Source organism: Pipistrellus hanaki (assembly GCF_964339955.1).
Source record: "Pipistrellus hanaki genome assembly, chromosome: 7".
Taxonomy (NCBI): domain Eukaryota; kingdom Metazoa; phylum Chordata; class Mammalia; order Chiroptera; family Vespertilionidae; genus Pipistrellus; species Pipistrellus hanaki.
The window spans coordinates 6,685,285-6,702,411 of NC_140509.1; the positions used below are offsets into that span (position 1 = coordinate 6,685,285).

The 17,127-nt window shown below is 37.9% G+C and overlaps 1 protein-coding gene across 2 annotated transcripts in view; it reads right to left on the reverse strand.

Annotated features, from left to right (window-relative positions):
• The window catches only part of SRPK1 (SRSF protein kinase 1), a 77,192-nt gene that overhangs the window by 51,662 nt on the left and 8,403 nt on the right, over nucleotides 1–17,127 (reverse strand). For both annotated transcript variants that reach the window (XM_084890592.1, XM_084890593.1), the window contains exon 3: nucleotides 973–1,091. In XM_084890592.1, coding sequence (XP_084746718.1) covers nucleotides 973–1,091 — 119 coding nt within the window. The remainder of the gene's footprint in view (nucleotides 1–972; nucleotides 1,092–17,127) is intronic.

Sequence of the window (17,127 nt, forward strand, 5' to 3'; positions counted from 1 at the left end):
TGGACCCCCAAATTTTTTTTTCGCTGACGTAGACCCCTTGCAGATTGTCATAGACCCTTGGGGGTTGATATAGACCACTTTGGGAATCACTGATTTAGAAGGAGCAAGTGATGCTTTGTAGATCATTTTCTATTTAAAATAAGTCACCCTCAAACAAAAATTAGGTTATGTATCACAACAGATTTATCTAAACATCTAAATCTATAGTTGCAGTTTCAGGATTTTTATTTTATTTTATTTTTTTATTTTTTTTAAAGAGGGAGATCAATGGATTCCACTTACTTGACTTGAAAACACACAGGATTTGATTTTCTAAAACACAAGACAACAAAACCCTGGCAGGCCTAGAAAGGTTTCCAACAGTGGCAGGAGTCAAGTTACAGTATTTTAACATCTACCTTTGACTGCTGAAAATAAAAAGACCCGAGTTCTCCCAGATGGTAAGACACATTCTAAGTCCCTACCAAAGAATACTGGAAAGTCTCATAAAGAAATAGAAAAGCTATCAGGCAATCTTAGGACATAGTTTCAGTACATATAATTCCAGTTTAACTTACCTTTGCAATCATCATGAGAAAAAAGTAATAAAAAGGTGTTTCACAAAAGTCTACATATAATATCTTATCACTTGTTATTTCTGGGTGATAGCATTAAAGATGTCTTTCTTTTTGTTTAATATATGTCTGAAGTTTTCTAAGGTAAGTATGCACTATTATTCTTAAGGAGAATAAAAGATAAAAACAGATTTAATATAAAAATAATAAATTGAGTCAAACGAAGAGGAAATACTCTTTCCTATGTGTAAAGAAAGAAAAATGCAGATACCTGTAATACTTGCAACAATAAAGAGAAATTTTTTAACGATACAGTAAGCAAAAAAAAAAAAGCATCAAAATTTTACACTGATTGAGCAAACATTCAAACGAGAAACTGAATATCCTTGGGTCATGTCTGACTCGGAGAAAGTCTTACCTTTACAATAGTCATTGGGATCTTCCTGCTCATCATCATCAGACCCCAGGATCTCCTCTTCCTGTTCGGGTGGATCACTCTCAGAGTGGGGAGCAGAGCCTCGGTGCTGAGTTTCAGATCTAAGAAATAATACAAACATGTTCAATCTAAATGGACAGAAGGAAATGGGGACTTAAAGAAGAAAATAACTATCAAAATGTCCTTCCCCTACTTAACAGATAATATAAACAGAATATTATCTAATGGCAGCTTGGGAAAAGCTGCTACTTATTAGCTATTACTTATTAGCTATTACTTTACCTCAGTTTAGTAAATTACCACTTTTTAAAAAAGTCAGTACATGATTAAATAAATCTGGAAAATATACAGAGTGGGGAAAGAGTAAGTTTACAGTAGTGAAAACCAGAACACAAGAGTTTATTCTTGTATTATTATTTATAAATTACTGTATTTTCCATACAAACAATTATAAACCTACTTTTGCCACACCTTGTATATCCAATCATAATATCCAAACATAATTGCTGATAAAAACTATTAGATTTTCTTTCAGGTACTTTAAATATATATTTTATTGATTTTTTACAGAGAGGAAGGGAGAGAGATAGAGACCAGAAACGTCGATGAGAGAGAAACATTGACTAGCTGCATCTTGCACACCTCCTACCGGGGATGTGCCCGCAACCAATGTACATGCCCTTGATTGGAATCGAACCTGGGACCTTTCAGTCCGCAGACTGACGCTCTACCACTGAGCCAAACCGGCTTTGGCACTTTGCTGTATTTTTAATAACTATTTTTTTTAATCCTCACCCAAGGATATGTTTGAGAGAGAGAAACGGAGAGAGTTTGGGAGAGAGGGAGGGCAGGGAAAGGGGAAGGGGGAGAGGGAGAGAGAGAAAAAAAGAGAAAGAGAAATATTCACTGGTTGGTTGCCTTCCACACACACCCCAACTGGAGATCAACCCACAGGCACCAGAAATCAAACATGATACCTTTTGGTGCACAAGATGACACTCCAATCAACCGAGCCACGGGGCCAGGGTTATTTTGCTGGATTTTTAGGGGGAAATGTGCCCAGCACATAGAGCGGCAACCCATGAACCAAGAAGTTACAGGCTGATTCCGGTCAGGACACATGCCCAAGTTGTTTATAGGAGGCAATCAATATTTCTCTGTCACTGGTGTTTCTATCACTCTATTCCTCTCCCTTCCTCTCTCTAAAATGAATACAAACGTATTTTAAAAGTATACTTGTAATTACATACTATCTGAAAATTTAGTATTCTCCTTTTCCTACTACCTTATAACTTTTTCCTTCATTTCTATGCAATCTCTTTAATCTTACTATTTCCCTTAGAAGTATCACCACTTAATTTGCACATTCTGTTCGACTGCACATTTAACTTGTTTCTAGTTTTTCACTACTAAAAATAGAGCTGTGGAATATTTTTGGATAACCTTTATTTAGAATTCCCTAATATCAAATTATCAGATAAAGAAAGAAATATTCTCCCTAGTTATAATTATTTTGTTTTATAACAAATCTGCTCTGAAGAAATGAACATTTTGGACTATTTCCTTTCAATCTGTGGCCATGAATGATTTATAGGATTATGTAGTATGACTTTTCTAAAAGGGCTGAATTATATCTACAGCCACATATGGGCTTTTGGTATTTAAATATTACCAAGTTCAGAAAACTTATTTGATAGGCAAAAATATCTCATTTTGTAATACCTTAAAAATTTTTTATGCATTCCTTTCTCCACATGCCATCAATTAGTTATATTGAAATTTTTGTGTGCTAAGAAGTTTAGGAGACAGAAAGATTTGAGTTTACATTCAGGCTTTAACACATACTAGCTCCCTGCTTTATAAAAAGGTTTACGCAAAAGCAGCAGAGTAGAAAATATTTCTTTTAGTAGTTGTAATTCCCATTCCTCAGTATTTTATTTACTTTTTCATCAACCCGTTTGATCAGACTGTTTTTCCAAAAGATTTAATAAAACAGAAAACAAAGAGCAATAATCAAAGCAAAACCACTTATGAGTTATTGAAACTTTAGGAATACCTCAGAGCAAGCATGACTAATGATTCAGATTTAGGTATTTGGTGACCATTCCAATCTACCTCAATTTTTGTTCCTATTTTTTTGTCTCCCAGGAATTAGAAAAGTAGCTATAAAACTGCATGATTCAGCTCTACCTGCCATTGTTCAGTGATTAGAACATGAGCTATACACTGGAGGATCTTGGGTTCAATTCCCGGTCAAGGGGATGTAGGGGAGGCAACCAATCCATGTCTCTCTCTGACAAAAAAAAAAAAAGAAAAAGAAAAAGAAAAAGAAAAAGAAGAAAGAAAAAATATCCTGAGCCCAGCTAAGCGATTGAACATCGACCTATGAACCAGGAGGTCATGGTTCCATTCCCTGTCAGGGCACATGCCCGGATTGCGGGCTCGATCCCCAGTGTGGGGCATGCAGAAGGCATCCAACCAATGATTCTCTCTCATCATTGATATTTCTCTCTCCCTCTCTGAAATTAGTAAAAATAAAACAAAACAAAACATATCCTGGGGTAAGGCTTAAAATAAACAAGTAAACAAACAAGTATACAGACACACACACACACAAAAAAAACCAACACACACCCTGCTTGATTCAACTGTTGTTCACTCTTAGTGAAAACATGTCTTTGGAAAACTTACTTAGTAAGGAACTACTACCACTTTCCTAAATAAAAATAAGGAGTCTGAACGAACAACCCGAAATTTAAGACTAAAACAGATTTCTAAAACAGATTCTCTGATTTCAAATTTGTTGCCTTTTAGAATTAAAATTAAAATTTGATTGTAAGAATAATTACAATTTTGAAAATTTTGAAAAGCAGTAAACTATAAATAGTGAAAACCAGATATGAAAATGTTGGAATATTAGAATTTTACAAGTATGATGAAAGTAATGTTAAAAAATTATTTTTTCTAAGATTTGAAACATTTTTTGAAAAAAAAGAATTTGACCTCTTTTGTTGGTTTTTAGCTATAAAAGAGAACACTTAAATACCAGACTCAGTTAAATGGTTCAAAAATGAATTATAAATTGCAAGTTGTAGTGTGAAATGCTATTAAATCTCCACCCTGCCATGAATTAGTACAAAAGAAAATCTTTTTTATTCTAAAGATAAAACAGATTACCTAAGGGAGAAAGGAGGCATCATACTTTTAAAATTTCATTAAAAACATACTTAATATATATTTAAGTGTAAATTTTTAGTCTTTCGTTTGCACAGCCTATATTTATCAGTAACTTCTGAAGACTGAGTGCAGGGGAGGTAAATTTATTAAGATCTCCTATTTTACTCATCCCTTACTGCCAGTCTGGGTATAAATTGCTGTTGTCTTCTAGCTTTCTCTAGTACTGTTGACAAATCCAACCAAATGCCTTCTGATTTCCCAGCCTCGAATGAAAGGTTTTTTTGTTTTGTTTTTTTTAAAAGGATCTTCTCTTTAATCCCTATTTTCTGAATGGCTTTTTATTAAAAATCCATCTTGTTAAGTGTGTCTATTTACTTGCAAACTAAAGATTCATTCAATTCTGATAGAAATTGCTTGTATTTCATGAAAAATTTAATTTTCTTCATTTCATCTACTCTCTCTGGAATTATTCTCTTAGGTACTGGTCCTGAACCTTCTTGTCCTACTTCATCGATTTCTTATGTTTTCTCTTATTTTCTATCTCTTTAGGATGTTTATCTTTGGTTTACTTTCTAGAATGATCTTCCTAACTCATGTTGCCTTTTAAATTTCTACCAATTTTTAATTTCCCACAATTATTTTTGTTCTTGAATATTACTTTTTATGAGATTCCTGCAGTCCCAGTGATGCACCATCTTCTTTTATCTTAAGGATATAATTTAGTTTTAAGTTTCTTTCTCTGCTTTGCTTTGTTTTAGCTTTCTCAAACTGCTCATTTTAACTAATGCTACATTAAGGACATCAAACAACTAAAAAAGGCCTTTGTCAAAAAAAGACAAAAAATAAAAATTTAGAGGAGAGACAGTTAGTATTAGACAATGAGAGTGATAAGATCATGACATCATTAAAACACTGCAACTTTGATGGGTGTTAAAAGTAGCATAAAAAAATCAATTTTGGTTTTGGCTACAGAAAAAAATTTCAACTTATTAACATTAGGCACTAAAAACTTCTTCCTTGAACCAAAACAGGAGTTCTAAAATATTTTCAGTCTGTTCCTTTAAACACTTCATACTTATTTCATGTCTAAAGTATATGTTCTCCATATTCAGAAGAAAAAAAATGCCAGCACTTTAAAACTATCAAAGTATATAAAATTTAACTCAGTACTATCTACAAAATCCACATATATCAAAGGCAAATATGCTAATTGTCCATTCGACTGGTTGCTATCAGGAGGCAGATGCTTAATGCAGGTGCTGCCTTGACACACACTGGCCATTAACAAAGAACAGCACCACATACCTGGTGCTGACAGAGCAACACTCGGCTTCCCCCAAGTGGGACACAGGACCCACCACCACCCCGGAGCAACAACCACCAAATCGCAGCCAATGCTGCCAAGACCCCATAGTGCAAAACCCAGCCCGAAGCTCAGCCCAGAAACTGTTAGCTGTGGGCACCGGATAATGACATCACGTAGCAATGCCCAGCTTCCTCTCCCTAGTGACTAAGCCTCCTTGGAGTTTCTTCAGCCCAGGAACACAACTTACTTTATAGCCTGATACAAATATTTTACCATGCCTTATCTCATTTGATCCTCACAGAAGTCCTGAAGTAGGTATATAGGAGATAGGGTAGAATCCTATTTTCTTTTCATTAACCACAAAATGGAGATTTAGAAAGTTTAAAAACTTGACACGACTGAAAAGAAGAAATGGTGGACCTTAAAAATGACTTCAGGTTTTCTCACTGTGCAGAATATAGTCTGTTGTAGTTAAATATTTTACCCTTTGTTCTCCCTGCATGATCTACAACAATAATCTGCTTTGCATTGATATTTACTGCTGTGTTCTGACAATTACCTGAAAGAAAGTTGGGGTGTTTCACTGGGCTGGAAAAAGTTTAGCTAAATCAGAAAGCAGGTGTAATTAAGCAAGTTTATTCTATACATATAAAAGGCTAAGTTGACTCACACATGCATGATACATATAAAGCTCTCACTGGCGCCAATAGCAGGCGTGTGTTTCAACCTGTCATTGTCAATTGTGAATTTGGTTGACATTTCTATTTAAAGGGTGAATAGTGATATTAAAATATTTCTTCTAATTAATTTCCTTTCAATGTGCACAAATCCATGCACCGGGCCACTATAATATAAAACAAAATGGACAATGTATCAAATTTTAATAGCAGCATGCTTTCAAAGGAGTCAAATAATTAACCTAACCAAAATACCAGCAATGTTAGAAATAGGAATATACTTGGCTAGGTACAGAATGAAACCAAAGCAAAAGTCTGGGAGGAAGGCAGAAAGCAGTATAAAAGCTATGTCAAACAAGACTTGACATAGAAACTCTATAGAATAAAAGCCAAACTGGAGCATTTCCTCTTATTTCTAAGAATCCTTTCACTCAGATTCCATTCCTGGCATAACACTCACTTCTAACCATCCTTCACCTCAATCACTAGTTAGCCAAATAAACAGTAAAACCAAAATACCAAATAAAAGTTTACCAGTCTTTTTGTGGACAAATCTCTCTCTATATATAAAAGCCTGAGTGACCAAATGACTAGAATGACTGGAATGACCAAGACAACGGGTCAACCAGTTACTGCGATGCACAGACCACCAGAGAGCAGACGCTCAATGCAAGAGCTGCCCCCTGGTGGTCAGTGCACTCCACAGCCAACCTCCCATGGGTGGCCAATATCCTGCGGCCCCTCCCCCCAGCTGGCCAGCCCACCTCCCGTGGCCCCTCCTCTGGTAGCCAATAGGCCAACCTCCTGTGGCCCCTTCCCCTGGCTGGCATGGTCCGATGAATTCTGACTGCTGGCCAGGCAGAGGGACTCCACTTGTGCACAAATTTGTGCACTGGGCCTCTAGTATAGTTATATTCACCTTGAAAAATATGCTATGCATGAATTTTCACTTACACATTTCATAAATTTATCTATTCAAACTAGAGGCCTGGCCTGCGGAGATAGGGCTGAAACCGCAGATAGGGCTCTCCCACATCCCCTGAAGGGTCCCAAATTGTGAGAGGGCAGTTCTCTCTTGGGTGATGCACCTGGGAATTGGGGTTCCTCTTCTCTGGTTCCGAGTGCATCACCCAAGAACCACAGCTGCCCAGTCACTGCAGCTTGCCAGCTCCTGCATTGAGCATTTGCCCCCTGATGGTCAATGCGTGTCATAACTACCGGTTGCATACATATATATAAATATATATCAGTTAGTTACATGAGCATCCTCATTTAAAAAGAAAAGACTACGTATTACTGACCCCAAAAATTGCTTTATAACCCAGCAGTGTACTAGGTCTGAAGAAATTAGTAAGATATAATTCATATGATAAATTCACCAATCTGAAGTTTATAATTCAGTGGTTTTGGAATATATGCAGAGTTATGCAGACATAGCATAATCTATCCAAACTTAGAACATTTTCATCACCCCCATGAATGGCCCAAACCCCATTAGCTTTAATCACCCTTATACCCTTCCCCAGATTCTGGAAACTATTTCCTGTTTATATGACTTTGCCTATTCTGGACATTTATGTAAATGGCACTTTGTAGTCTTTTGAAATGGACTTCTCTCAACACAATGTTTTTGAGGTTCATCCATTTTGTAGGATGTAATTTGTTCCTTTTTATGGCTGAATAATATTCCATTATATATTCCATTTTATTTATTCATTAATCAGTTCTGATGGACATTTGGGTTGATCACACTTTTTGGCTTTTACAAATACCCTAGAAATATGTACAATCATGTTTGTAAACACACACACACACACAACCCCACAAAACACACCATCAAGAGGAGAATGTATAAGGTACAGTATTCTGACACAAGGAAATATACTCAACAGTGAAAATTAATGAGCAATATGCATCAGCATGAATGAATTGCACAAACGTTAGATGAAATAAAAATAGCAAGTTGCAGAATATATACAACATATCATTTCAACCAAATTATAAAAAAATACAAAATGGCCAATATAGTTAAAATACTAAGAAATACAGAATTGCAAGTAGATAACTGCTGGAGACCTAATACACAATACAGTGATCGCAAACAACAAAATTGTATTATATTACAAACATTAAATTTTCTAAGAGGCTAGATATATATTTTTTAAAAAATATTTTATTGATTTTTTACAGAGGAAGAGAGAGGGACAGAGAGAAACATCGATGAGAGAGAATCATCAATCGGCTGCCTCTTGCACACCCCCTACCGGGGATGTGCCCGCAACCAAGGTACATGCCCTTGACTGGAATCGAACCTGGGACCCTTCAGTCCACAGGCCAACGCTCTATCCACTGAGCCAAACCAGTTTCGGCAAGAGGCTAGATTTTATTGTCCCACACTAGAAGAAATACTAATTATGTGTCCCAACATAGATGTTAACTATTGGCTACAATGGCAATCATATTGTAATATAAATATATCAATAAGTATGTCGCACACTTTAAACTTATAATTATTATATGTTATATCTCAAAAAAGTAAGCTGAGAAGAAACAAAATTCACAATAACTATTAATTCTACAAGGAAACTATAAATAGGGATATAATCAAGGAGGAATATACATGATGCCCCTGATCTATGGTAATGAGATTTTCTTTTTCTTTTTGTTAATCCTCCCTAGAGGATATTCTTTTCTATTGATTTTTTTTTAGAGCGGGGAGGGAAAAGGAGGGAGGGAGAGAAACATTGATTGGTTGCCTCCCACCCACCCCAACTGGGGCCTGGAAATGAACCTGTAAACCAGGTACATACCCTTGACTGGGAATTGAACCAGTGACTCTTCTGAGCCAATACTCTACCACTGAGCAACACTGGTCAGGGCAAGGTTTTATTTCTTAAGCTGAGTAGAGGCTATCATTTTGTCATTTACTTATTACTCAACATTTTATTAATTTTTCCTGTATATATAAAATCTTTTATTTAAAAAAGATTGGCTATGATTACTTTCAGGTTCAAGTATGAATTCAGTGCATGGCTTGTATTGAAATTTTGGCTTGTAGAGATTTTGCTAAGGCATATCCCACAGTTAGGAATCTTATTGACCTTATCCATGAAGTTACCAGAGTTAATCATGACATTATCATAAAAATGCAAATGGGGGGTGCAGGAGATTCAACTGCATGCTTTAATTCCTGTAAAAAATCTGTACCTTCACAATAATTTTCTATAAGTTACACTAGAGGCCCCGGTGCACGAATTTCGTGCACCAGGGGGCAGGGGGTGTCCCTCAGCCCAGCCTGCATCCTCCCTGCATCCTCTCCAATCTGGGACATCCCTCTCACAACTGCTCGCCTGCCTGCCTTCCTGATTGCCCCTAACTTTCTGCCTGCCAGCCTGATCACCCCCTAACCACTCCCCTGACAGCCTGATTGCCACTAACTGCCTTCCACTGCCAGCCTGGTCACCCCTAACTGTCCTCTCCTGAAGGCCTTGTCACCCCTAACAACCCTCCTCTGCAGGTATGATCACCCCTAACTGCCCTTCCCTGCAGGCCTGGTACCCCCCCAAGTGCTCTTCCCTGTAGGCCTGGATCTCCCCCCCAACTGCCCTTCCCTGTAGGCGCAGTCACCCTGACTTCCCTCCTCTGACGGCCTGGTCACCCCTAACTGCCCTCCCCTGCAGGTTTGATTGCCCCCAACTGCCCTCCCTTGCAGGCCTGGTCCCTTCCAATTGCCCTCCCCTGCTGGCCATCTTGTGGTAGGCATCTTGTGTCCACATGGGGGCAGCCATCTTGTGTGTTGGAGTGATGGTCAATTTGCATATTACTCTTTTATTAGATAGGATCTCCGTTTTAAGGAGAATACATAGTTCTAATAAATAAAAGTTGTAGAGAATTTAAATAACAAGCTCGATCTAAATTGATGTATTTGTATGTATAACTTTATATCCATTCTTTCCAAACACAACAGAGAGGGGGAAAATCCCCAAATTGGGTATATTATAGAATAAAATAAAACCATCTTAGCAGATCTCGTTTTAAAGAGGAAATGAAAATTTAAGTTTCAAAGTACTTAGAAATTAGTGTATTACATGTTAAAATCTGTGACCCTTCAGTCCGCAGACTGACGCTCCACCACTGAGCCAAACCGGTTTCGGCTCATAAGAATTTTTAAAACATGGAATACCTATTCGCTCAGGGGCTTCAACTGAACTCTTTCCCCTTAGATTGTCAAATAAAAAAATGACAACAAGCCCTAACCGGTTTGGCTCAATGGATAGAGCATTGGCCTGCTCTGAAATCAAGGGTCCCAGGTTCGATTGCAGTCAAGGGCATTTACCATGGTTGTGGGCAAATACCTAGGTAGGGAGAGTGCAGGAGGCAGCTGATCGATGTCTCCCTCTCATCAATGTTTCTAATACTCTATGCCTCTCCCTTCCTCTCTCTTAAAAAAAAAAAAAAAAAAAAAAAAAATATATATATATATATATATTTTTAAAAAATGACAACAGCCAACATAATAAATATCTTGTGTGAATGAATCAAAATTCTACCCATTTTTTTGTAAGCTTGGCTAAAAATATATTTTTTTGGTGTGTTGCAGAAGTTAGTAATTAATTTATGCATGCCAAGTGATGAAAAAGGCTGAAAATTGCTGACATAGTGGGTAAGAGCATGGACTCTGGTGCAATTTGCCTGTATGGTCAAATCCTGGATTTGCTACTTACGGTACTTCCTGTGTGATCTGAGGCAGGTAAATTAACCTCTCTGAGTCTACTTCCTTATCTACAAATCATAAAAATAAAAGCACCAAGTTTATAAGGTTGCTGCTCTGAATATTAAATGAATTAGTACTTATGAAAGCTTAGAACAGTGTCTGGCAACCAGTGCTATTATTATTGCACACAGAAATTTGGATACTCTCTTTCAGCTGGAGCTCTTTACTGGAGCTTTTCTCTATGATAGGCTGATGTTGATGAATTTTGGTAGCTAGTCCGGAGTAATGCTATTTCAAAATTTTGGAAGAAAGGTACCAATAGTATCTACCTGTAGAATCCACTCATATTTTACGAAACATCACTTACTAGGCTATTAAAAGCCATGACACACTAGTTTTATCCCTTTTCCGATCAATAAATAAGGGATCTTATTTTGTGGTTTGCCTTTCTAAAAAAATTACTTAGTGATTCCCATAAATCCTGTGTAATAAAGTAGAGGAGAGCATTCTGAAACAGAGAGAGATGGAGATTTTTCTTAATATAATGTAGTTTAGTTATGCTCATCTATTTGTCCCTGATGCTTCTCAGACACCAGCAATGCCAGTAAGTACAATTCTGCTGCTTCTCTTAGGGGGTAGTTGTTCACTAAATATAGGAAAGGGAAAAAAAAGAAAGAAAATCTGAATTTGACTGTTATGTAATGTCCCCCTTTATTATTTCATTTGGAAAGATTCAACTCATTTATGCACTTACTTAAAGGTACAATAACCTTAAAATACCCCTTGACTTCAAATTATTACATTTTGCTTAAAACTTTATAGAAAAGGCAGTGACAATTCCCATCTAGGACAGTTAGTGCATTCCCAAGGAAAATAGAAATTCCTATTCATAAACATGTTATATCTACCCTCCCCCAAAGACATAAGATTTAAAAGAAGCAATGTTTTAAACGACAAAAACATCAATTATAAAAACTGCATACACATCTAAAGGCTTTTCAAATTAGTGATCCCAAGACCAAACTTCCATGTTTCAGTCCAATTCAAAACCACAAAAATATTAAAGTCCATCACTGCTTTATGCAATGAGTTTATAACTTAGGAAAACTTATTTTGAATATTTACATACGTATATGGGAATATGGAACAAGGTTCATTGCTGATTAATAAAGCCATACTTCCTGTCTAGTTCTCTATGTGCTCCAGAGAATAGCAGTCCAAGAGGAAACAGTATACAACAAACACAAAACTCGTTCTCCCCTCGGGGGGACAAAAAAGCCTTCAGGTTCAATATATCCACAGTGCTAACGTTTTCTAATTTAATCAAAGGAGGTACGACTGTAATGGAATAACTAAGTTTTACCTTAAAAACTATTCAAAAACTAGATTCCAGCCCAGCTGACATGGCTTAGTGTCAGCCCATGAACCAGGAGGCCATGGTTCAATCCCAGTCAGGGCACATGCTCAGGTTGGGGCGTGCAGGAGGCAGCCAATCAATGATTCTCTCTTGTTATTGATGTTTCCATCTCTCTTCTTCTCCCTTCATCTCTGAAATCAATAAAAATATATTTTAAAAAAGCAAACTAGAGACCAATAACCATGTGATCAAACTTCCCATTACAAACATGATACAATATGAAGTACACAGCATCGCCTTGAATACTTAGCAAAATGTGTAACTGAAATCCAATCAATCTTTTAGTCCTAGTGAGATAGGCCAGTAAGCCAAAACAAGTGGAAGAGGGAAACTGAAACAAACAGCTGAACAAACTGGCAGAGAAGTTTACAGCAGATAAGTCACCTCCCTAGAGACAACATCTAGGCCTCAGTTGTATTTCAGCTCCAGGCCCAGAAAAGCAGCAAAACTAGGTGGGAGACCCCAGGAGCAGCTGCAGTGTCTAAGAACCCCTGGCCTTGACACTGACCAATCAGTGGAGACAACTCTGATGGTTTCACAAGTGAATTTTACCAAACATTCAAAAGAAATAACACCTATCCCAAACTATTTTTAAAAAATTCAAGAGCAGGGAAGATCCCCCAGCTCATTTTACAAGGCCAGCATTATCCTAAGTTCAAAACTAGATAGACACTACAAAGAAACAAAATTAGCAGCTAATATTCCTGATGCACATAGATGCTAAATCCTCATCACAATATTAGCAAACTGAATCCAGCAGTACATTAAAAAGATCATACACTGTGATCATTCCAGGGATACAAGGTTGGTACAATATCTGCAAATAAGCAAACCTGATATATCACAGAAACAAAATGAAGGATAAAAACCACATGGTCACATCAACAGATGCAGAAAAAGCATTTGGTAAAACTCAGCACATGATAAATATTCTCAGCCAAGTGAGAATAAAGGAAACATGTCTCAATATAATAATGGTCTTAAGTCCTACCATGTCAATTAGACAAGAAGAAGTAAAAAGTATCCAAATTGGAAAGGAAGAACTAAAATTGTAATTTGCAGATGACATGATATAGAGAACCCTGAAGATTTCACACACACAAAAAAAATTACAAAAACTGATAAGCAATCTACAGAGTCAACACAACTCCAAATATTTATGTGGAACCACAAAAGATTCTGAATAGCAATAGCTATCTTGAGAACAACAACAAAGTTGAAGGAATCACACGACCTGATATCAAATTATTCTATAAGGCCTAATAATCAAAACAGCATGCCACTGGCATAAAAATAAGACACACAGACCAATGGAACAGCATAAAGAGTATAGAAATAAACCCACACCTTTATAGTCCATTAATATTTGTTAAATGAGGCAAAAACACAAAATGAGCTAGACAGTCTACTCAACAAATGGGCCTGGGAAAATTGGATACATAAAAAAAAAAGGGAGTGGTGGGTGGGTGGGAAACTGGACCTTCTTACACCACACAAGAATAAACTCAAAATGAATTAAAAACTTAAATGTTAGACTCAAAACCATAAAAAAAAATCCTAGAAGAAAACATAGGCAATAAAATCTCAAGACATTTCTCATAGAAATATATTTTCTGATACGGTATATCTCCTCGGGCAAGTGAAACAAAAGAAAAAACAAACGAATGAACTATATCAAGCTAAAAAGTTTTTGGAAAGCAAAGGAAACCATCAATAAAATGAGAAAAGAAATTCACTGAATGTGAAAATATATTTGCCAATACATTTGATAAGGGATTAATATCCAGAATTTATAAAGAACTTATAATTCTCAACACCAAAAAAACCCAACAATCCAATTAAAAAATGGACAAAGGACAAACATACTTCTCCAAAGAGGACATACAGATGGCCAATGAGCATGCATGCTCAAAGTTACTAACCCATCAGAGAAATGCAAATTAAAACCACAATGAGATATCACCTCACAAATGTCATAGTGGCTATCAATAAATCACCAAACAAGTGTTGGTGAAGATGTGGAAAAAAGGGAACCTTTGTGCAGTGCTGGTAGGAATGCAAAATGGTGCAGCCACTATGGAAAGCAGTATGGTTAACTCAAAAATTAAAAATGAAACTACACTATGACCCAGTGATCCCACTTCTTGGAATTTATCCAAAGAAACCCAAAACACTAATTCAAAAGGATATATGCACCCCCACGTTCACTGCAGCATTATTCACAATAGCCAACATTTGGAAGGAGCCCAGGTGCCCATCAGTAGTTGAGTGGATAAAAAAGCTGTGGTACATTTACACAATGGAATACTACTCAGCTATAAAAAAAGAAAGAAATCTTATCTTTTGGGACAGCATGAATGCATCTGGAGAATTATGCTAAGTGAAATAAGCGAGTCAAAGACAAGTACCATATGATTTCACTCATATGTGAAAACTAATAAACAAAATAAACTAATTAGCAAAATAGTGACAGACTCATGATAGTAGACTGACAGCTGTCAGAAGAAAGGAGGCTAGGTGGAGGGTAGAAGAGGGATTGAGAAGAAAAAAGGAGCAAAAACTCATGGACACAGATGACAGTGTTGTAACTGCCAGGGGGAAGGGTATAGAGGAAAGTGGAGGATAGGAGGGATAAATGGTGATGGACAGAGACATGACTTGGAAAGGTAAAAGCACAACACAGTGTACAGATGATGAAACGTGTATAATTTTGTTAATCTGTTAACCGGGGAGTTCCCTTTTTAATTACGCAACGTACAACGGGCGCATACTCTTTCACTAGGACGTGTCAGTACGTCACGCCCAGTGGACGTAATTTTATATTATAATTAAAATAAATGAAGTATATATTTTTTCACTTATTTATATATAAAGCACAAAGGAAAACACAAAATTACAAACAAATAGAAAAGAATACCAACAAAAAAATGGAAACATCGAATTAAAAAATTATAGCCGAAACTGGTTTGGTTCAGTGGATAGAGCGTCCGCCTGGGGACTGAAAGGTCCCGGGTTCGATTCCAGTCAGAGGCATGTACCTTGGTTGAAGGCGCATCCCCAGTAGGGGGTGTGCAAGAGGCAGCTGATCGATGATTCTCTCTCATCGATGTTTCTAACTCTCTATCCTTCTCTTTTCCTCTCTGTAAAATATCAACAAAATATAAAAAATTATAAATTTTACAAACAATTATAAAGATCACAAAAAATATATACCGTCCCTCTCAGGGCGCAACATATATTTCAAGGACGTATTCATATGTCCTACCCCATTCCCGATAGTGTTTATGTTTGAAGTACGTATTTATAGGTCCTGCTGGGTTAACAGGTTAACCAGTGTCACCCCAACAAACTCAATTAAAAATGTAAAATAATTGAAATTTTCATACACTGTTGGTGATAATATTAAAAGATACAGTCATTTTGGAAAATTTTGGCATTTTATATAAAACTAGAGGCCCGGTGCACAAAATTCGTGCATGGAGGCGGGAGAGGGGGCATGTCCCTCAGCCCAGCCTGCACCCCCTCCAATCTGGAACCCCTCGAGGGTCGGGTCTAAACAGACAGACATCCCTCTCACAATCCAGAACTGCTGGTTCCCAACGCTTCTGCCTGCCAACTTGATCACCCCCTAAACACTCCCATGCTAGCCTGATTGATGTCTAATTACTCCCCTGCCAGCCTGTTTGTCCCCAACTTTCCTCCTCTGCCAGCCTCGTCACCCTAACTGCCCTCCCCTGCAGGGTTGATCACCTCCAACTGCCCTCCTTTGCAGGCCTGATGCCTCCCAACTGCCCTCCCCTGCTGGCCATCTTGTGGTGGCCATCTTGTGTCCACATAGGGGCAGCATCTTTGACCAAATGGGGGCAGCCATATTGTGTGTTGGATTGATGGTCAATCTGCATATTACTCTTATTAGATAGGACAGAGGCCTGTTGCATGGGTGGGGGCCAGCTGGTTTGCCTTGAAGGTTGTCCTGGATCAGGGTGGGGGTTCCCTTGGGGTAGGGGGTGGCCTGAGCAAGGGGCCTGTAGTGGTTTGCAGGCAAGCCATGCCCCCTGGCGACCCAAGTGGAGGCCCTGGTATCTGGAATTTACCCTCTGCAATTGAAACTTTGTAACCTGGAGCCGAGCCAAGCCTCCTGCTTGCTCCGTGGCTGCGGCCATTTCTTTTTTTAATATATTTTATTGATTTTTCACAGAGAGGAAAGGAGAGAGATAGAGAGCTAGAAACGTCGATGAGAGAGAAACATCGACCAGCTGCCTCTTGCACATCCCCAGTAGGGGGTAGGGATGTGCCCGCAACCAACGTACATGCCCTTGACTGGAATCGAACCTGGGACCTTTCAGTCCGCAGACCGATGCTCTACTGCTGAGCCAAACCGGTTTCGGCGGCTGCAGCCATTTCTGTTTGGATTTGTTTACCTTCTATAATTGAAACTTTGTAGCCTTGAGTGGAGGCTTAGGCCGGCACTTCTATTGCCTGGGAAACCCAAGCTTCCCTCCTGCTCTCTGTGGTCGCAGCCATCTTGGTTGGGATTAATTTGCATACTCGTTCTGATTGGTTTGTGGGCATGGCATATGGGTGTAGCTGAGTGATGGTTAATTTGCATATTACTCTTTTATTAGGTAGGGTTGCTGACCAGCCACACTCATCACTGACAGAAAGAAGACTGGTGGTTGCCTAGGGCCAGGATAGGGAGGCTGAGACCCTGGAAGTTCCTGCAGTAAAGAAAATGTTCCAGCCTTGACTGGAGCGCTGGTTACATGGATGCACTCATTTGCCAAAATATATTAAATTGCGCTCTTAAAAATGAATTCATTATATTGTTTCTAAATTATAACTCAAT